The sequence below is a fragment of the Trachurus japonicus genome, chromosome 4 (assembly GCF_045865225.1).
Source record: "Trachurus japonicus isolate A0001 chromosome 4, Traja_1.0".
Classification (NCBI taxonomy): Eukaryota; Metazoa; Chordata; class Actinopteri; order Carangiformes; family Carangidae; genus Trachurus; species Trachurus japonicus.
Genome location: NC_140910.1, coordinates 23946035 through 23968452, shown reverse-complemented (window position 1 = coordinate 23968452; position 22418 = coordinate 23946035). Strand labels below are relative to the sequence as shown.

Genomic DNA, 22418 nt, shown 5'->3' with positions numbered 1-22418 from the left:
CCTATACATAATCTGAGTGGACACAACTGTTGACACACACAAATACAATCCTGTTTGTAGCAACATGCAACACACATTTAGATACTGTAATGTGTGTTTTAAAGGAAATCTTCAGTTCATGACAAGTTGTTGTTGTTTTTTTTTTGTTTTGTTTTTTACAAAGTTTGACTAACTTTGCTCCAGTTACAATTTTAAAACTGACTGAAATAATGACCAGAATTATAGAAACAGAAACACAGGCTGTTATCCTTTAATCCTTTAATATGTCACTAGATATGTTGTGGTGGTACAGAAGCACCAAAGGCACCGCACACTTACTGTCAAACTAAAGTGAAAGATGTAACATGGAATATGGTCGATACATCTAGACTGACACTACATCAAAAAGTGCTTTGTAAGGATATAAAACCTACAATAAACCTGCATACATACAAATCCTTATGTCAATAATAAAAAAACAACTCTACCTCGTAACATTCTGTTATTATCTCATAGCGTGGTGAATGTGCAGGTCACAACTTGTCCACCAGAGTGTTTTGGAGTTGTTGGATTGTGTATTTAATGAATTTGATGAGGGAAACCAAGAAATCCCATTAGCCTCCGTAGCGTAGCTATGAGCAGCTCGCGGCTCTGCTCTGCCGTTCTAAAAATAGCTTGCACCGATAATTAAAGGTAACAAACCTACTGCTAAGACTATGGCAATGGGCCAATTTGCCAAAATGTTGAACTATCCCTTTAAGAACAGATTACTGTTTACTCTCAAAAACTTTTTCCTACGACTACTTGTTCAGTTTCATGTATCATTCAGGTCTTTAAACTATTTTTAAGTTATGTCACAGCTCGTGATGCTACATAACTTCCTGTTTAAACTGCTTGCTCCTGATTTGCTCGTGCCAAGGATGTTTCTTGGCGACCAAATTACACATTAGCCCCGGGCCTAGACATTTCTTAACTTTGACCAGCGTGACCTGGTTTGGTAAATCACTAGAGGGAATCTACGTGGTCATATGAGGAAGGACTTTAAACACACTGGTGCAAGCGCGTCCAGCCGTCAAGCTTATGTAACATCAGGCTAATGTCATACAGTAACATCACAACTGAGGGGAGAATTTGATTTGAAAAGCGGTCGAACATCAGAAGATTTCACACAGCTATAACTTTGGTCACACGTTTAGTTCGATCAGCTTGTTGGCATCGAAACTAAAACTAATAAGAGCAACGGTGATGCTCAAAGGACAAAGGGAGTACAGCGAGGACATTGACATATACGTGTGTTTCCATCACCATGTGGTAATGAGCTAAGCTCTTATGCAACACATTTCCAGTGTACAAATAGGCATACACATCCCTCCCTACCTTTCTTTCCCTCCCTCACCCCATCTCTCCCTCTCTCTCTCTCTCTCTCTCTCTCTCTCTCTCTCTCTTTCTCTTTCTCTTTCTCTGAGGGTCTGAGCAGCAGCCAACTCATCAATCACCAACTACACAGAAAAGACAAAGAGCCACATTCCTGGAAAAAGGAGCAAAGGGCAGAGGAGAGCATCGTTTTTAAGACACTTGAGTAACCCTTTCAGGTGAATATCAGGGCTAGGAAGTCACAATGGAGGAACCCCCGTGAATATAAATGAACGTCTGGAATTAATAAACAGTCAGGGAAGTTATACACATCATGTATCTGTACGCTTTAACCCAGATGGATTAACCTGAAATGGCAAAAAATAGAAATGATCGTTTTTGTTGTTGTATCTAGGTGCAGCTGCTGTTTCTGTTTTGGATGGAGACCATTTCTCTGTGTTTTGCCGTTCACCAAACAGATGAAGCTGCTGGTCTCCATCACCTCTGGATGGGTCTCCCTCTTTCTTTCTGCCTCCAGCACTGATATTCTAATCAACATTGTACACATTGAAACAGAAACTTCAATCAGCAACTAGGCTGATTATTACTGATATGTCTTTGTTGTTGTCTCACTTTACAAACTCTAATCACAGCTGCATTCATGTGAACTGTTAACTGTTCATTTAAATCCCGTCCAGAGCAGTATCCTTGCCAGCTCTTGTGTTTTTTGCCACTTTTCCAATTTTAAAAAAAAATATCTTTGTGCCAAATTTTACTTGTGTGAAAATGATCTATGATTTAAGCAGCAACATTTTTGAGAATCAGAGGGAGTAGGGGTGCTCTGATGGTCCCAGCCGAAGAGCGCACACCACAAAGGCTTATAGGCCCGACCACAACAGCCTGGTTTGAACACACAGCCCCCCCGATTCTCGTTCATCAATAAAAAGCATTAAAAAAAACAAAAATATCTTTAAAAAAAAAAGAAGAAAATCGGGAAAATTAAAACTCAGTAAAAGTTCATCTGTTATAATATCAGCTGCAGGTTTGTGCTTGTATAGTGTTTTGGCCAGACCTGCAGATTGTCTATTTCTATTACACACCACATCCTGTAGAGTCCTGACGGTTAAAACACCATCTGGAACAACAAGTTAAGTTACTGAGGAACACAATGAATAATTTATTCCTCACTTCCCCGGTAATTTTAATCCCATCTGTATGGAGTTTTAGACAGCTGTAGAGTTTTAGCCCAGTCTCTATCACTGTACTAAACATGCATACGTTTATATGTTCTATTGTAATTAATTAAACAATTACTCAAAAATGAATGATAAAAAATGAATATTTGTTGGTACACTGTCTGTGTTTATAGCATAGAGAAGACTATAGCTGAATCTTTTTATTGCTTTAAGCTTTACACTGAAACTGCTTCTGTTGTTTCCAGCAACTGGAGAGATTTCTCAGAGTTTTTTTTTCTATTCACCTTTCCCTCTGCTGAAATAAAAAGTTTGGAAAATATTTTTTTATGCTTTTACTTGCACAGCTCGGGAAAGTATGGGAGACAATCAAGTTAGAGACAGTTGAATATGATGAAAAACAAATGGGAATGCGTCAAACTGACGTACGATCGAGCCGTGACCACAACCTCAACAGAACCACTTGATCTTACTTTTTAAAAGACACCTACACTTTTTTACTCCGGTCCCGTCTCCACAACAAATTAAAAACAAGTTTTTTCAAATCTTTACTGACAGACTGGTGATATGTCAGAAAGTCGTGAGTAACAGCACAGATATTGCGGTGACCTTACACTGTTACGCATTCGCGGACCAATGCTTACTGTGGCTCCGTATGATACAGAAGCTGCGGTAGAAAATATTATTGATGACGTCACCTTGTCTCCAAGAGTCGGATTATATAAACAACGGTTAGATCTGAGATGAGCGGGACAGCAGGCGGTTTAGAGGAGGGCCGTGATATTCCTCACCTCCTCTCCGAGACCAAACATACAGCTACCCACATCTGTCACAAAGTGCACACACACACACACAAACACACACAGACAGATGGCAGGTCTCACTTACACACAGCACACACACACAGGTAGACTACACCTGATGATGCAAGGTGCTGTTTAGGGAGAAATGAAGTCGGCAAATAAACACACACTTGTGGACGTGAACACACAGTGGGACGTGCATTTGTCAAAGCAGCCAGGGTCGTATATACACACACACACACACACACACACACACACACACACACATTTCCGAAGTAGCGAATCAGTGTTACTGGCAGGGAAGAGTCAACACTGAGAGAAAGGGAATGAGAGGGGGCCGGCTGACGAGTGCTGTGGTTTAATCCTGGGCCCTGGTTCCCGCTCTTCCTCTGAACTGTGGTTATGTTTCCTTGGTACCCCTCTGTGTGACACATAGTGGAGATGATGATGATGATAATTGGAGATGAGATGGATTGGAGATGATGATAATAATGTTTGGACATGGTGCGCGGCAGGCGGGCCCCCCGGGAAGGATTTACGATCAACGGAGATAAAGCGGAAGCTGCCAACTCTCCTGTCGTCTCTTGGTTTTTTATCAGGTGTGTGCCACAGTCCGCTGCAAATGTATTTTATCAGTGAAGTCATCGTTGAAAAGAGAGAAAAGAAAAAAAAACGACGTCCTCCAAACTAAATGACAAAACAGGTCATTGTTATTTCCTTTCAGTGCTGTGATCGTGTTGCGCATCAGCAGGACGTCATTGATCGTCACTACATTCCAAAACACTTACAAATGACGGGAAATGATTCATATAAATGTTTGTTTGTTTGTTTGCTTGGTCAGCCATAGCAATAGCTAAGGTTGTTAGATAAAGAGTAATTGGGCAAAATGAGGAAAACATGATTTTGGTTATGAGTTAACGTCAATTAAGGTTAAAAAGTGTTGTTTTTCAGAGCATCCCCCTCCATACATAATAAGAAAACATGTTTATATCGTCATTGACACTGTTGTTGTGTTATCTGCGTATCATTTACTGTCAGTTTAGTTCCTGGCAAACAACTTGACAAACTGTAAATGATCATTGTGAAGGTAAAAATGAAACCAATATAGATGACTGGCAGGAAACAGTGCGCCAGCAGTGGTCTACCAAGTCAAAGTCACAAATGTGGTTGACCCAAATTTCAACATTTATCTACCTCTCTTTTTTAGCTATATGCCTCAAATGTCACAAGTTGACCTCTCTTCTTTCTTGGGAAAACGAAAATCGAAAAAAAGAAGAAGAAGAAAACAACTGTATAATCATAACACTATCAATTTATGACTTTTGTAGCTGTGCTTTATCCAGATTTCACACATGAACAATAAATCAAGACCTGCCACTGCTGCAGCTCCGGCCAAACTGGAGACATTATCTAACAAAAATAAGCTGCTGTCACAGACATTAAGCCCCGCTCTGTTGCAGGCTGAGCATTTTCCTGGATTATTCAAAAAAAGATTAATAGAAGATTCCACAATCTAATCAATATTAATTACAGTTTACTGTAATTGAAACCTTGAGCATTGGGAAAAAAAAATACACCTAGCACAGTTTGGGAATTTACCACATTCCAGTTTGGCATGACAGCTTCCTGCTTTTATCTGAAGGTCAACTGGTGGAAGCCTGTGGCAGACGGATAACGTGTTCTTCAAGACCAAAACACAAAATGAGTCTCAGTTTTACTAGACAACAGAGTTTAAAAGAAGCAGCACTTAACTTTTCCAGTACAGTGCAGAGTACAACAAAATCTGTAATCAGGATTTATTGAACCTGTGTCCTCTCTTTTTTTTTCTTTTTAAGTATTTTCTTTTGGGCTTTTATGCCTTTAATGGACAGGACAGTTGGAGAGAGACAGGAAATGGAGGGGGATTGACATGCAGCAAAGGGCCCCCGGGTGGAATCAAACCGAGGCCGCTGCAGTGAGCTATATGACGCCCCTACCAATGTCCTCTTATGAAAAAATCTACAGTAGGTGTAGTATCAGACCCAAATAATCACCTACAGTGATCTATAATAATGGTGAATTATAAATGGAGAGAGGAGTTTATTCTACATTTGAGATGTTTCATCTTTTTTTGGCAACAGAGCAATATTTTGTGATTTCTTCAGAAATAAAATAAGCAGCAGCATCTTGGCTCAGTTCAAACATGGATGATGTGAGACTTGGATGATATGAGTTGTCTGGATTTCCTGAGATTGTTGACTGTTCTGCAGTCTGCGGGGATAATGTGCAGAAAAGACTATGAGCCTGCATCAGATCCTTTTGGACCAATCCATTATTCAGCTATAAAAAAAAAACTGTATCTTGGCAAGGTCCAAAGATGGACTGTTACATGGTGACGCTCACCGCTCTCACACAGTGCAGCTTCAATTTGCTGCAGTCCAATTAGTCCTGCTCTTTGCAGCACTGTGCCACAGCACACAGTCATCTGAGGATACGGCAATGAGTGGATCATTGTCCTGAATCGACCCTGTAATCTATGGGCAGACACATAAAGCACAAAGTGTCCATTTTGAATATAAACGCACATTATAGCAAGGGTGTGAGAAAGAGAGAAGAGCATTCAATAGAGAGCAGCAGAGGATAATACATGACCCCAGGTCAAGAACCTCAGAAACAACCACCGTCCTCATAATGAGCTCGACATTGTGCCTATCCTGAAAGAGAGGCAACGTTCGCCATAGAGAAGCTGGCAAAACAGACACCTACTTCTTAATTAAATGATAACAAGCCGCGCGCAAACTGTCTGAGGAGGGGAACAAAGAAAAGGACAAAAAAAAGCACTTTTTCCACTTTACTCTGACAACATGTGGCCATTCACGTAGTTTTGGTTAAGTTAGCTCATATTTTTTTTATATGTGTGATCAAAATTGCGAGACTTTAAGGAGAATCATTTCAGGAGTTTCCCTTTTCTTTGGTAGTAAGAAGTTCCACAAACAGTTCAACTAGAAAAATGTCATTATTCCACCAAAGACATGCAGCGATTGGCAAATCAATCACCACCACAATCACCACAAGGTCTGTTCTGCCGTTTTGTAGCTTTTGATCGCATTCCTCTGCAGCCATCCATCCATTTCTAACTTTTTTTTCTCCTGCTGCTGTTGTTGAATATTATTTAATCAATCCCAGAAGGCAGAATTCTTAGACATGAATCTCAATATCTGAACAAATAAAAAACACTACCTGAATCTTTAGACAGCACTGGAAGTGAATGTCTATTATGACCACAAATAATTATAACCTTGTGCATTGTTATTGAACAGAGTCAAACCCACTCAAACTGCTTGGACTGATTTAATAACTGGGTGAAACCACCTTTAGTGACAACAACCTCCAATAGCTGATCTTAACAATGTTCCTTTCTCCTACAGAAGTGCTTCAGCTCAGTGATATTCTCAAGGTGTCTGGTGTGAACAGCTCTCTTCAGCTCACTCAGCAGCATCTCTGCTCCGGTTCAAGTCTGGTTGCACAGCTTCAAACGGCAGGTTCGCCTCTTGACACACATGTCACAGTGCTCACTGTAGAAAATGCATTATTGTGCCGGTTCTCAACTTAAAATTAACAAACACAAAGTGTTGTTTGAACAGACTGATGGCCTCATTATGCCATTATATCACCCTTTACACACATAAATGCACACACAAACTAACTATAAACAGAACAGAGACAAAAGCAAACAGCTTTGTGGGGATATGTCTGTAGAGAAGAGCATTAGAGTGTCACTGATGAGCATCTAGACACAGGCAGACATTAGGAACTGGTTCATGGGAACAATATACACATTCCAGTGTCGAGCAAACACTGGAGGTCTATCTTTTTCTCAGAGAGAGAGACTGAGGGTAAACAGTCTTATCTGCGATCGCCAAGAACAGACTCTTCTCTCTACACTGATTTCTCAGTCGATACACTGTACAAAAAGCAGTTTCTACAGTATGTGACCTGCAGAGCACCTTGCACAACCTGACACAAGATACAACAGCAAGTGCTTCAGCTGTTTAAACTGTGGCGCTGAAGTGTTTACATAGCGATGAAAAAGTCACTGTTACTGTGTGCTAGGTCAACACACAATGAACATTTTGTACTGTACTCTATGTGCCGATTTGTACAATGGTTTTGACTGACAATGAATCATAAGAGAGAAACGTGACAGGTATTTACACTACTTTCCATCTTTCCTCGATACATGTAATTACACTGTTGATGTATCATCTAAATATTTATCATCTCGTCCGTCAGATACAGTAGATTGCTCTCTAAATATTGGATATTTGAAAGACACTCAGTGCACCGGGATGTTATCGTCCACACCTTATGAATGGTTTGACAGATGTTTAAAGTAAACCTGAAACTGGGTCATGGGGTGTGTCAAGAAAAAGAATGGAAACTTCAATTAACACCAAAGAAGATGCATCAGAATTGGTGGTTTCACTACCCTGATGAAACCCTGTATGATGTTTTCATTGAAAAAAGGAAGTAAAACCTAAATACTCGCAGATTTAGCGGTTTTCCCCCGATAATGAGAGCAAACCTTAACAATCTAGGAATCGATTTTAGGTTAGAAATCTTTTTTTTTTTTCTTTGTCTGTGCAACATTATCTTCATTGAAATCTTTCATGAGTAAGAAAAAGAGTCCACATCGATGCTAGCGGCTCTGTTAAGCTGTTTCTCTGAGCATTTGGCTCAGGCACACACAGTCAAGCTTACTGACACATTTCACCATAACATTGCCTATAAGATGAGCTGATGTCCATATGGAGTGATCTTGAACAGAGAGAGACGCAACTGATGTGTGAAACTGGACGGCAAAGTCATGGATGAGTTGTGAATGGACTAATGACTGTTTTAATACTGAGGTTTGTGACGCAGGTCAGGCCCTGTCTGCTCTTTGTCCCCCTGTCACGTCAAAGGAACTTATTTGTCCTATGGAGAAAGATGGATGAGCTGTTGTAGAAACAAGCCGGTGGGGGGTGGGGAAGGGTGGGAGGGGGTCTAAACACCTGTGCTAGAGAGTGTTTTTACTGTGTCAGTGTGTGAGAGGAAGTCGCTGTCGTCCCACTGGCCTGTTTCCTCATTAGTGTCACAATCCTGCCCAGCGTGCACTTCCTTCCCCGGACAGAAAGGTGTCTGGGACAAACACACACACAGGCAGTCACTTGATCCATACATATTCACATAATGCTCAACACACATGCATTCACGGGGTTCTGTTATGTCATCTGTTCACATCTGCACACACGCATGCATACACAATGCACCTGCCAACTTGTGAACAAATCTGCCTCTGGTAGAAGTCCCCCATCCTGCCTCTCATTCAAAACAGGGGCATCCTGGGATGTCAGCACGTATACAAACAAAGGCCTTCAGGGGGTTTTTGGTGATGTGCATCTCATTATAAACCTGACACCTTCCTGTTTTACTCTTATAAATCACAGTCGTCAGGCCGGTGAAGGCTTTAACCTGTGCTCTCCCTTCTCTTAATTTACATTTTGAGTTTTTATTTCACTGTCATCATGTGGCACTTGTGTACTGTAACATTCTCCTTTGTGGGACATATAAAGAAACTTCATGCACTGGAAAAAACTTAAGTATCACTCTGTCTTACTTCATTTCTATATGATCAAGTATGGGAACTAATGGGGCATGAGAGCTCAAATAAGAAGAAGAGGGGAGGAAGAAGATTTTTTTTTTCTTTTGGCTTTTGGTGGCTGGCTAGTTGGAGAGAGCAGGGTGTGACTTTTGTTTTTCATTTATCTATTTATTCTATTTAATTCCTTCTATCTTTTGACGCTGTAAAGCCCTTGGGGTGTAATCACATAATTGACTGGATTTGAGTAGTAGATAACAAGATTAATGGATGGCTGTATACTGAATGACTGTTGCTGCTGAACTCACAGCATTTCTTTTTGATTATAAAGTCTTGTCAATGGGGATGTAATACTTACAAATAGCTCCTTTAAATCAGGCAGAAATCATACACACAAGATCGAATTGGATCAGTCAGAGCAATAATACAGAGCGTACCCAAAATAATTTGATTCCAGTCGCTGTGTGAAATAATTGAAAAAGGATGCCCTATCATTAGTGAATTGATAACACTGACTGTAAACTGAATGTGACCCTTGTTTTACATAAGCAGGCCAGAGCTTCACAGGCTGTTGCCATCCTCCACTCTGCTATTGTCAGTGAGCTGGTGCTAACCTGAAGCTGCTGGAGATGTGCCACCACTGCCAGGAACATCTATCAAACCTGCCAATGTCCAGTCATCTTTAGTTTCCAATAAACAAATGTACCTGCCTGCCATGGAGGACAGCTCACAAGACCTTGTCAAACGCCCCACAGGCAGTACTACACACAATCAGTTGTCAGATGTCTGGTTATTATTATAGGAGATATTTGTCCTCATAACTCCCTCAAGCACTGAACAAATAAAAACCCACTGACTGGCACATGTACCCTCACCTGCGCTCTGTGTATTTACCCAGAAAGAGTAGCTGCTGTAAATAAGAAGGGGAAATTATTCTCCAGATATCTTTCCAGTAAGGTGTCATAACAGTTCCCGCCAGAGAAAACAAAAACCCTCTCACCATCACTGAAGGTTTCACTTACTGGTAACTGCACAACCTCTGCCTGGATACTAGAAGCAGCCTGAGTGGTCTTGAGAAATGTTGGGGAGAAAAAAACCCACTTCCAGTGAATTTAGTCTTCATTTAGTGGAATTTAATACAATTATTTCCTAATGATTTTGGCTTCAATGATCTGGCCTCAGATCCTTCATGCATGACGCAGGATGAGGCCGTGATGTTTGCGTATAACGTAATATTTTTGGGGTCTGCACAGGAGCCAGAATGTTTTGCCTGTATACTGAGAGCCCCTCAGAGGCCGTTAAAGCAGCCAGGAGCGGGAAGTAGTAAAAAGGGCAGGTAACACAAGACACCCAGGGACAGAAATACTCAGACCTATTAGCTGCCAACATACAGGGAGAGAGTATGGTGGCCCTAAGAGCTCAAACACATGCAAATAACCAAACATGCTGTTAATTCAGTCCTGCAACACGACAGCGTTTCTAATGGACACAACGGTGGATGGGGATGGGGGTGTCCCATGAAGTCCAGCCTGTGGCCTTTTGCAGCATATCACCCTCTCTCCCATTGACTTTCTTTTCTTTCTCTCTCACTATGGGAATTAAGGCAAAAAAGACACTTGTTATTCAATGGTTTTAACCTTAAAAGTCGAACAACAAGTCCCATCCAGGCTAATCACTGTTTAATGTCATCTGGAATCAATTGTATTGTGTATGTGTTATCAAATTGATGAAAATATTTTTTTATGAATTTGAAGTGAATTGTATTTGCTTGTGTTTTGTCCTACGTTGCAGTGTATTGGCCTCTGTGGGCCACCGTAACAGAAGCCCAGGATTATTTGTTTCTCTAAAAAAATTATGGACACCTGAAGAGGAGAAGAGGAGAAGAAAGAAAGGGAGAAGGAGATGGAGGGGAGGTGGGGGCTCTGACCAGAATAGAGCGAGGGATAGAGGACAGGGAGGGAGCTGCTGCTGCCATGGCAACTGCTCCTGTTGGCATTTTGGAGACGTGCACAGCCGAGTGTGAGGTGAGAGACAGAGTGATAGTTTGGCAGATACTGTATCTATGACATTTAGACATTGCTAGCCCTGCCCCAGTATCCCTTATTGAACTAATGCCACATCGAGACCACGAGGCTGGCGCTGGTCCAGCATTACCTCACCAGCCAAAGATGGTGCGTAGCCACGGAGGGAGGGTCTACAGCATGATGCTGCCTCTGATATATAAATAAATAAATAAAAAAACAAGTCCAAAAGAGAGCAATAGTAAATTCCTATGAATCCTATCCAAGAAAATCGATTTATTTAGCTTCCAGATGGCAGGTCCACAGTGTCCAACGTTTGCTTCATTTCCACAGCAACGTCTCTCATCTAAGTGTTTTAGTTTTGACTGATGCTATTAAACAGGCCTAGCCAATGTGTGTGCCATATTTAGAAAATATAAACAACATATAGTACACCTCTCCTGTAAGTATTTATAGGACACTCAAGACAGGCTCCAACCAACATGCATCTTGATCATCAATCAATCAGATCTCAAGTAGTCTTGGAAATAATCGTTAATCCAATAAATAAACTCATCACCCCAAATCCTAACAAGGCGGTGTCACCTTTCACCTCACTGTGCATGCAGACACATGCACAGTGTGGCAGATATCCGTCTCTCTATTTGGAGTCGGGGGCTGCGTCAGTGAGAAGCCCCAGACAGGTGCACTGCTGTGGAGGAGTTACTGCTACTGGAGCCGCTGGATTTAGTCGAGGGTGTCCCATGACAACCTATTATGAGATTGGTGGTGGTGGTGGTGGGGGGGCTGCATACATACTGTATTGGTTCTGTGTGTTTATGTGTGTGTGTGTGTGTATTTTGGTGACAAATTTCACACTATGGACCGGTTGATTGGAGACAGTTCATCCCACAGGACAAAAGCCGTGTCCCCAAGAGGAAAAACTAAAAAAGGGTTTTTGACCATGATGATTTTAGGCGTCTGTATGTCTTTGTAAAATTGCTCTGTAACAAGCAGCCGTGGGTTCTTTTAAAAGTAAAACCACCACTACCTACCTCTGCATTCACACTTGCCAACTCCCAACAAAACTGTTGTTCATAAGTTAACACACCAAACAATTTTCACTGTGTGGACTGTTCAGGACAAAGCCTCTTTTATTCAGTTCCCAAAAGCCACTGCACCAAAGTCTGTTCAGAAATATTCCAGTTTAAGTCTGAATCGCTCCTAGCCACAAAGGAAAATAAAACATTAGAAAACCAAACAGTTGTTGTTATTCAGAAAATGCACTTTTTAAAAATAGAAAAAGCTTTCCCACCCTGATCGGTGGCTGTCTCCTCCAGTGGGGACACTACACACTGGACATTGTGACGAGGACACACAGAGCCAGTTTATGGCTACAGTAAATGTAGTTTCACAGGCAGACTCTTTGTTTTAGCTTTTTCGCTGTTTTGGTCGCTTTTTTTTTCTCTATGGAGCTCCCCCTACAGTTTCAGAGTGCATGTTTTCACTGTCGAGGCGCTGATCTTGCAAGGTTGGTGACAGAGAGCCTCCATTCTCCCCGTAGCAAGTCATTCAACCATTACTCCAAAGCTGTTTAATCAAGGTCAAAATCTTGCATAGTTCCTCTTTAATGTGTTGTTTTATTTAGTAAATATGATTCACGTAGGTGAGAGCTGGGTGAATCGATAAACTGAACACTAAAAGTTTTAAATATCAATTAACTTCTCTGTTTTCTCCCTTCCTCTTCCTGTTTGGCCTGTATCTTATCTCCTCTGATGCTTATTCTCCGTTGCTTCCACAAGCAACGTTTATCTCTCCTGCCCTCTCACTTCATCGCTTCTCATCTCCTCCCTTTCATCCCTCCTCTCTTGTCCTCCGCTCTGTGACCTCCTCAGTACATTCCTGCACGCATTGGGCCACTGTTTGGAGGGGGAGTGCAGGGTCATCTGAGGCTTTTATTAAATAACGTCCATGCAGAGATTGACGAGCCGCTCTTCATTGGTTGCCCTTTGCTCTGATCTCCGAGTCCCTGCTGACACAGAGACCAGCTGGGATGAAAAGACATCTTATACATGTTGCCGTGACTTGATGAAATTATGGAGTATCGGTTTTCCGGCTCTGCAAGAAACTGCAGTCCAGACCAATGAGCAGGAATTACTTTTTTTTTTTTAAGTTGGTGTTATGCAACAGAGAATGGGCAACAGAGGCACATGACAGAGTCTTATACCTTCAAAGGTTGAGGCCAACAGTTGGATCAATGCACTTACAGTAAAAAGGCAAGACTCAAAACACTGGGTTTGCATGTCATGAGAAGTTAAACCACTTGTGTTTTCATTTAAGAGCTGGTTCTTTACAGATCGAAACAGATCCTACAGGATTACTCGAGGATCCACTTGGGTAAATGATGAAGAATCTTGTTGAGGTCGTGAACTTTGGGGTCATGAGATGAGATCGGGACAGATTTCACCTCCAAATGTATCAAAAGTGACACAGTACAAGTCTTTAAATATGATACGAATCATAATATGAAAATTAAACAATGATTTTCAGCAGTGTTACTCCTAAAGTAAAACTCCTATGTACGCTTTCAAAGATTTCATTACCAAATATGAGAGCGGCACTATCTTCATCCACAACTCTGTTGATACAACAGAGCTTTTACCTAAGACCGAGTTAACTCTGTGTGACTTTCCTGCTCAGGCTAAGACAAACAGAGGGAAGATGGAAAGACTGTACTGTCAAGCAGATTAAACTTTGTGCCAACGTGTGCACCAGACCATATTCAGCAAATGTAAGTGCAGTGTTGTTTTACCCTATTGCATAACAGCTCCCCATCATCCAGACACCTTTCACCTATACAGTTTAACACACACTTATTGTTTAGTGTTGACCAAACACCAGCTCCCAGCTTTGAAATAACATGTAGGACTTCATGTTGGGAAAATGTCATGGGGGGCCTGCTTGCCTCATACAAAAACACCTACACAATGGAAAGGCACAATGGGATTTAGAAAGCCAACTCGTTGACACCTTTCCACACAACTGCGGGAGCCTGACGATGTACGCAAGTGCACGCAGTGTGTATGTGGAGAGGGTCGGGACAGTTCGAGAGCCCTTTGCCTCACATATATCCTGTATGACAGCATTTCATCACAGAGGTCGACTCCACCAGGAAGTGGGGTCATACCTTTTGTGGGGTTCTCACAGCCGAATGCCGCAGAGATGGGGGCAGAATATTTCCTGGCTGCCGTTATGACACCGCAACACAAAACAGCTGCTTCAGTTCAGTGGCTCTTCATGATGTGGAAATGTTTCGACACATGTGCAACCGGACCTTACTAACCTGTTTGTGACGATGAAAACAATGAGGGCCCTTTATTAGTTTTCATTATTACGTTTAATATCTGCGGTGGTGAAAGACGACAAAATCTGATGACCACGCGGTAATAAAGTCTGAACGACGTGCATGGCACTGCCACTATCTGTGTGGTTTTCTTACAGGATACTCTGATCATTTTCAAATGATCTATAGCTTTATCTGATCGAGATCATCTCCGCCATCTCCAACTTTATCTCGCGTAGCAACAAAACAACAAAGTGTCAAACAGTAGTTTTCCTACCCAGCATGCCAAAGGGCTTCTGTACACTGTGGCACCGGACACAACAAGTGGAGCATGATGCCAACACTTAAGAATGAGGACAAACCCGAGACAACATGACAGTGTGTCCTCTGTGACAGTGAAACATAAGAGCATGAGGTGCTGGCAGACGTATAATTAAGAGCATGCACAGCTCTGTGGATATTTCCATTCACCGCTGAATAGATAAAGCTAATGGGCGGGACCTAGCACACTGATAGAATTGATACAGGTTACATAACATACCTCAATGCACACAGGCATGCACAGACACACGCACACTTTCTCACACACATACACATAATATGGTGAGTGAGTGGCCTTTGGAAGTTTTACTGCAATTTCCCAGCGTATTTTTCCTTTTTTTCTTTTAGATTTTAATACAACATAACACAAAACAACAAAACACAACAGCTTGCAGGAACAACGTTGCTGCATACACTAGCCAAACAAAGTAGTGCACGCCTTAAAAGGGCACATCGTTTACACTCTCCTCTGTCAGTGGAAGTTAACTTTTATGCCTTTTCCCATTATCAACCATGCGTGCATTCTCAAATTCAAACTTCTCACTCAAATTCAAACACAACACTCGTCTCCCAGACGTTTGTCATTATAAATCCCCATCTAAGCCTTTTTCATGTTCCAGTTATTTGGGGGGAATCTGGTGTTGCTAAACCCCAATGTTACAAAAAGCCTGTTTGCAATTTCTCTTCTCATGCGATACAGTACATACTTTTCCTATTTGAACTCTGGATTAAATTTGATTTCGCTATCAAAAAGTGACAAGTTCTTCCTCTGCCAAACCAATCATTCAGCTTCAAATGATCTGTTGATTTGTTCCCTTCGGGCAATAGTTGCATGGTAGTGAAACATGAGATAAAATCTCAAAATACCTGAATGCATCATGGAAACACAGAACAGAAAAAAAAAAAACTGAGTTCACAAATTTATACAATTTTAAAAAGGTTGAATCATATACATGTGTATGTATTCATGCTACCGAGTTACTGTAAGTTAATAAATGTCAGAGTAGACGTTCATGTGCAGGTATGATACAATGGAACAAACCTGATATCTGATTAATCTGTAACCACCAACTTGGTGCATACAGAAACACCTTCTGATTGGCAGCTCCTGTGTGACACTTCTCGCTACATTTTTACAGTCACACTATAAACATACAACTCTCTAATTACTGCCAACATTTGTACATATATAAAAAAAAACATTAATGTGATTATCATCTTCTGTATAAAATCTAAAGAAATAAAAAACAACAACAATTACATTCAATTTTATTAATAGACCAATTTTCTATTTACTGTGACATATTACAAGGAAACGCATCATAACCGCAATTTTAGAAACAGAAACCAGTGAGTAGTTTTCGTTTGAAATATGACACATGTTTGTTTGTTTGATTGTATTATTATCAAAATGACTGTAGATCACCCGATTGATTAAATATTTATTTGCTGCAACTTTTACTGATAGACTGATGCACTGCAAAGGCATTTAAAAATGTAAGAAGCAGCTAGGTAGGCATGTACATTAATCAATCTATATTACATGCAATATAAATCTAACATCTTATATGTGTCATAATATGATCCAAACTTGTAAAATGGTGCCAGACAACTGACAGAGTGTGTTGTGTGTTGTGCTTCCGTGCACATTTGCACAGAGGACGTGCACCTGTCTTTGACTTTACATCCATATGATTTATTGCATGAATGTCATTTACAGCATGAAAGATATGCAGCCTTGGATTTACATCACTTATCTATCTGTCTGTGCAAAGAATAAGCAGAAATAATAAGTGAACCCTGAGAGGAGGGTGAAACAGGTTCACCTGTGTGTAACGCAGAGTGATTGTTCAGTGCTGTAGGTATTTACGTATTATATCATTGTGTCAGCATGTGCATGTTTGTGCAGTGAGTGGGCACAGACAATAGGCCTTTGTCTCTCTGCATCCTATTTTTCTCTTGTGGGCTGACACAGACATTCATACACACCGACACACACATACACACTCATGCACACACACAAGCCTCATCTACACACACAGTTCCTCCTGGCTTCCGTCAAGTTACAACAGTTTAGAGACAGCAAAACAGGAACAATCTGATCTTCTCTTCCTGCCTCACACTTCCTGCCCTCCCCCTCTGCTGCTTTGATAGAGTGACAGAGACAGAAAGAGAGAGAGACAGATGAATTAAAGGGGGGAAAAAAGTCTTTGGATGGATGAAACAAAACTATACGCAGAGGCTGAAATGAGAATACGAGGGTGGGGGTGGCAGAGGCAGATGTGGATTGTACAGTAAGCATGTGTACAGTATATGTGTGTGTGTATTGAGGGTCGTGCAATGAGGATGTGGCCTGAGATCATGGGAAAACAGTGGAGATGCATGAGAGGTGCAGTGGGCAGGTGTCAACAAGTGAAATCTTTTGTAGTTACACTTGTGAACAAGTTTGCAACAAGACATCCTGCATTGTTATATAAAGTTTATTGTGTCCGTTACTTCTTTCATGAGAACCTTTGTATCAAAATTTGTTAATTTATTATATTATTAATTAGCGTTGACCGATGAAAAACATTATTATTAAGGCACTTTGAAAGATTCACAATATAACTTAAAAGGGACAACGAGGAGTTTTGGAAAAGCGAAGCGTTTTCACACTACATTTATGAGCCTCCGCGCGCACCGTAAAATTCTTTGACCGGCGCAAGACGGACTCATGTTTTCATTCATCAATAATTAAAGTCAGAGGTTCAAAGAGGTTCACATACCACCGTAGTTCCAACCATAAACTGCGATTCGGCGCCGTTATTCTCATGACTCGCCACGAAGGAAACGCTGGTCGGCTCGACCAGCATTTCCGCCACCACTAATAATAACAAAATAACGATAGAGACAGAACAATATATTTATCGAAAATGGGCCCATTAACAAGTGTGGGTAGCGGAGATTCATCCACATTAACGTGAGACTTTTTATAACCGAATAGAAACTCCTCATTGTCCCTTTAATTATCATAATCATCAAGAAAACCTAGAGAGATCAAAGTCAATAACATCCTATCATAATATATAATATAATAATAATCATCCTTCTATTTGCTTTGCTGTGCTATAATAAATCAAGTGTTGTACAAAAATACCATGTGCATATATACATGTGGAATATGTTTATGCTATAAATGAAGACATTATAAAAAAGGAGAAGAATCTGCTGTTTGTTTAACTGCTGAATAATTGCCTGTTTTGTCAGAACACAGCAAAAACTGAAAACTAATCAAATTATTTATCCAACCAATAATCCAAAACACAAATATGTTCCATTTAATTTCATGTAATACAAATCCAAAAACAGTCTGGTTCTTACATGTGTTTTGAAAAGTAATGTGGCTATGAAACACAGTTCTCTTGAAGAGGATAAAGTTTTTGTCATATGTTTTTTTCCCCAAGAATTTATTGATAATAACAAAAGATAAAATGATAATCTTCTCCTTTAAGAAGCATGTAAACCTCAAACACACTAAACTCAACTCATGCCAATCTTTTAACAAGTTTCTCCCTTGCAGTGATTAAAAACATGATCAGTGCAGGTTCGATGTGCACATGAAGAGAAATGTTTGCATGTCAATGCACAGCGGTCTGCAGAATCTCTGGGCTCAATATTAACTTAAACTCGCTATCAAAATTAGACCTGATGGGAACATGTAATTTAGTGACGACCTCAGTTGCACTTATACTGAAAGGTCACGTTGCACGTTATGAGGCTGGTTTACGAGATACACACACACACTTATTTTCCCAAAGTCTTTAACACACACACACGCATACACACACACACACACACACACACACACACACACACACACACACACACACACGAACACACAAACTCGGAGCACCTGATGTGCTGCGGTTGAGAAGAAGGAAGTGAAAACTCAGTCCATCTGCTCTGACAGGAAGTCAACAGAAGCCACATACAGGCATGCTGACGTCAATCAGAGCCACAGGAACACCTCCCTGCAGCACACACTCACACACACACGCACACACACGCACACACACACACACACACACTCATACACACACTTAAATTACTCATACTGATGCATATACGCCATGATAAACACTCACTCTAACCAGACACCTTCTATCCGCTATTGCAAAACTGCACAAAGCAGATTAAAAACACATGACACACTGCGATATTTGATGACACATTATTGTGTTTACTAATGTTTAACTCATACGTGCATGAGCGTGCACGTACACACACACACACACACACACACACACACACACACACACACACACACACACACACGCATACAGTATAAAGCCAGAATATCACAGAAGTAATGTGATCCAACCAAAAGAGTCTGTATATGATACCTGTGATAAGTGAAGCTTGTGTGAGACACATAACCAAGTAATAAAATTACTCCATGTGCTTCTGAGAGAAAAACATACAACAGTTTTTTTTTTTTTTAACAGAAACGAGAACAGTACTGAACTGACTGAGCATCATTTTCACTTGTTCTTTGATGTCATATCTTGATATATAATTGACTTCATGTTGGTTAGTGGATGGTTAACTACGCTCTCTGTTCTCAGTTTCACTGCTGCTCATCTTTTTCTTCTCTTTACACAACAACACATGCCTAGAGAGTGTGGGAACATCTACCCACAGATGTGAAGTTAAAGCTCTGACAAAACACCTAAAATAATATTTTTTTCCTTTCTTTTACTTTTGGATCTGCTTGTTTGATTTGTTCCATAATATGTTTTTCTTTTCTTTCTTTTTTTTTAGTGGTCACACATTTAACATTGTGCTCAAAAATATAGGAAAATGTGGGGTTAGCTTTTGATTTTCTTCTCATCTTACTCTTAACTTAAGGATAATTTTACAGTGAAACATGCACACAATTCTGTTCTGTTCAGCTTGTTGCTTGTTGTAAGGCATTGTACTAGACTTTTTGTCTATTTTTTTTTTTTTCACTTTTTTGCACCGTGAAAAGTTTGTACCATCAGATTACAGTAACTAGCAGTATATAATTCAAGGTGACCAAGGACAGAATTATTAACGTACATGAGCTGCACATCAGCACTAGAATAAAAGAAATAGCTTAATGCAATACATTAACAAAAGTATTAAGTAATATAAGTATAAAGGATAAACTTTTGTGCAAGTGTCACCACAGTTTTGTTGTGGCTTTATTCTCTCTAACTCTAGTTGAGTTGATGTTGCATTACTGTAGTACCTCACAACAAACACATATCCACACATATTAATGTTGTGCATAAATTCATTTGTAAACATGAATTCAAATCAAATGCACATAAAAGTTATGTGAAATAACATTTGTCTTGGCTTGGACACACTCAAATCCCCTGTAAAGTAATAATAAAGTTTAATCTATGGTTGCACACACATACGCACATGTGGTTTCGAACTGGTCTAAATGTGTAAATGTACACACACATACACACACACACACTGCTGCAGGGAGGTTTGCTGTTATCTTTGAGTGTGAGTGAGTCTGCATGTGCCTGAGTGTTTGTCTGAACTACCGCTTCGATTGTGTTTGACCAAGGTTAATGAGCTTGATGACAAAATAGTCTGGACTACAATATTAGAGCTGGAGACAGATGGCGTAAAACAGTGAAAGTCGTCACGTAGGCCAGTTCATGAGCAAAGGACGAGACGGTGCAGAGAGGCAGGGAGGAGAGAATAATGAGAGCAAGGGAAACTGGAAGAATGTTTCAGTCAGATATAAACCAGATAGGTAGAAAAAAAAAACAAGATGTGTTCTTCACGCAGTTTTACAAAAGTCAGACACGTAGCAGAACATTCCTGTAAGCCTCTTACCTGGGAGACAAACTCTGGTGATTGGAGGCTGAGTTGTTGCTGCAGGAGACCTTCTGCAAGAAGGAAGGAAAGAAAGACAGAGAGAAAAAGGACAAATGTTACTCATTTGTGTATGGTTGATGCAAATTACAAAAACATTTTTCACTTGCTGACTCCTGACTGAGCTAATTGCTTAAAGGCCATGTGAATAGTTTAACATTCAGGGAAATATACAGATGTGCTCTCTAACAGAGGAGTAAAGATGAAGACAATGATACCATTCTGGTTTCTGTCCATAAATCAAGAAGCTACAGGCAGCAACAGATCGACTCCTCTCACCCTCTGCAGAGGAGTTAATAAGTGGATTTCCCAAAAAAAGACAAAAATAGAGGATTCTCTAAAATGGATCATGAGCGGCATCTTTTAACTCACGTTCAGAGTGTTTCTACAGACGATATCGTACAGTTGATGCAGCGATATAGTGCTATAGTGCTATTTGGCCTTTCCTAGCTGCACTCTTACATATACCTTTCCATATTACACTAAGCATACTACATATAGTACAACGTAGATCTGCATCCTCGCTGCTTTCCATCCAACTCCTCAGCTTTCTATTTGAATTTGCATTTTAATTGTATATGACTGTTTTCTTTACATATTAGGTCTTGATGTTTGTGTATATGCAGCTCTGATCAGTCTGCGTGAAGATGGGGCCCAGAGCATCACATGAGCCAAGCTGATTTAACTAAAATGTGTGTCAAAGTTGTGATAAATTATTAAAAACTTCAACATGTGCGCCTTCTTGACTGAAATAATAAATTGCTGTCACTTGCGCAGTGCCTGTAAACAACCCCTCCTCTTAGCATCTTTGGAATCTGACGCACTCACACATACACACACATAGAGCCTTCACTGTGAATAACAGGGGGAAAGGTGACCTGAATACGAATTGCCGGCAAATCTGCACCTGTAGTGTCTAACTTCCACTGGGTGGTACAATCTTGAAGGTGACAGCTGCAGCAGTGACCAGTATTTATTTTCTGTAGAACTATAAACCACACTGAGGTAAAAGAAAAAAAAAAGACAAAGAAAAAGAAAAAAAAGAGCTCTACTCTGGAAGTGCCTTTACTTTGAAAACCACTGATACACACAAACGTAAGTGCACTGACGCATGGAGAAGGCAAAAAAGTAGCAAGTATACCAACGATACTGTGTGCATTTTGTGTGTGTGTGTGTGTGTGTGTCAATGTGCATCTGCACAAGGCATCTGGAGGCATCTGCTGTGTTGGTGGTTTGTTTGCTGGACGACTTCAGCCACTCATCATCAGTGTGTGGTGGAAAACGGCAGTGGTTTCAGTCTGTTTAAAGCTCAATACCTCCACCTTGTGGCGAAACGATGCAACTGCAGTCCGACTGCACAAAACCTGACCTCACCAGAGATCAGCCACTACCTTTGACTTTTTGGTTTATTTTTTAAAAGCCATGTAAAGCAAACTATCAACCTGAGGAGTTTTCTCCCCTTCCCCTCCCATTACAACATCATATCATCTGTTGTTTTGCGCTCTGCCTCAAAGGAATCACAATATATGAATCATTATCCTAGTGTCTTAAGTGTTCTCCAACTTGACTTGGCTTGTGATCAAATATAAAACTCATAATTAATTATCAACTGGCTCATCTGAATCTGCCTGAAGTCATTTCCTAATGAGTCTGTAAACTTGCCAATGGCATCCAAACTCAAAGTAGATCACTGACTGTTTAAGGAAATAAAGCCCCATCAAAAAGCTTTGTTTGCTGGTCTTGACTCAGTGGCACTTACTTGCTGGAGGCACACTGGACATTGGTCAGCACAGTGAAGTTATTCCTTACACTTCGAAGGCTTGCCAGAACCTAGAAAGGCAGAGAAACGGATAATCAGGATCCTTTTTAACCACATTTCTTTGTAATTTCTCTTAAAAATGTCATTTG

General features: G+C 40.6%; 1 protein-coding gene across 3 annotated transcripts in view; it reads right to left on the bottom strand.

Moving 5' to 3' along the window:
- pde4ba (phosphodiesterase 4B, cAMP-specific a) overlaps positions 1 to 22418 on the bottom strand; it is a 175290-nt gene that overhangs the window by 34596 nt on the left and 118276 nt on the right. For all 3 annotated transcript variants that reach the window (XM_085774853.1, XM_085774854.1, XM_085774855.1), the window contains 2 exons: positions 22270 to 22340; positions 20472 to 20524 (listed from right to left, as the gene is read on the bottom strand). In XM_085774853.1, the coding sequence (XP_085630979.1) occupies positions 20472 to 20524; positions 22270 to 22340 (124 nt within the window). The remainder of the gene's footprint in view (positions 1 to 20471; positions 20525 to 22269; positions 22341 to 22418) is intronic.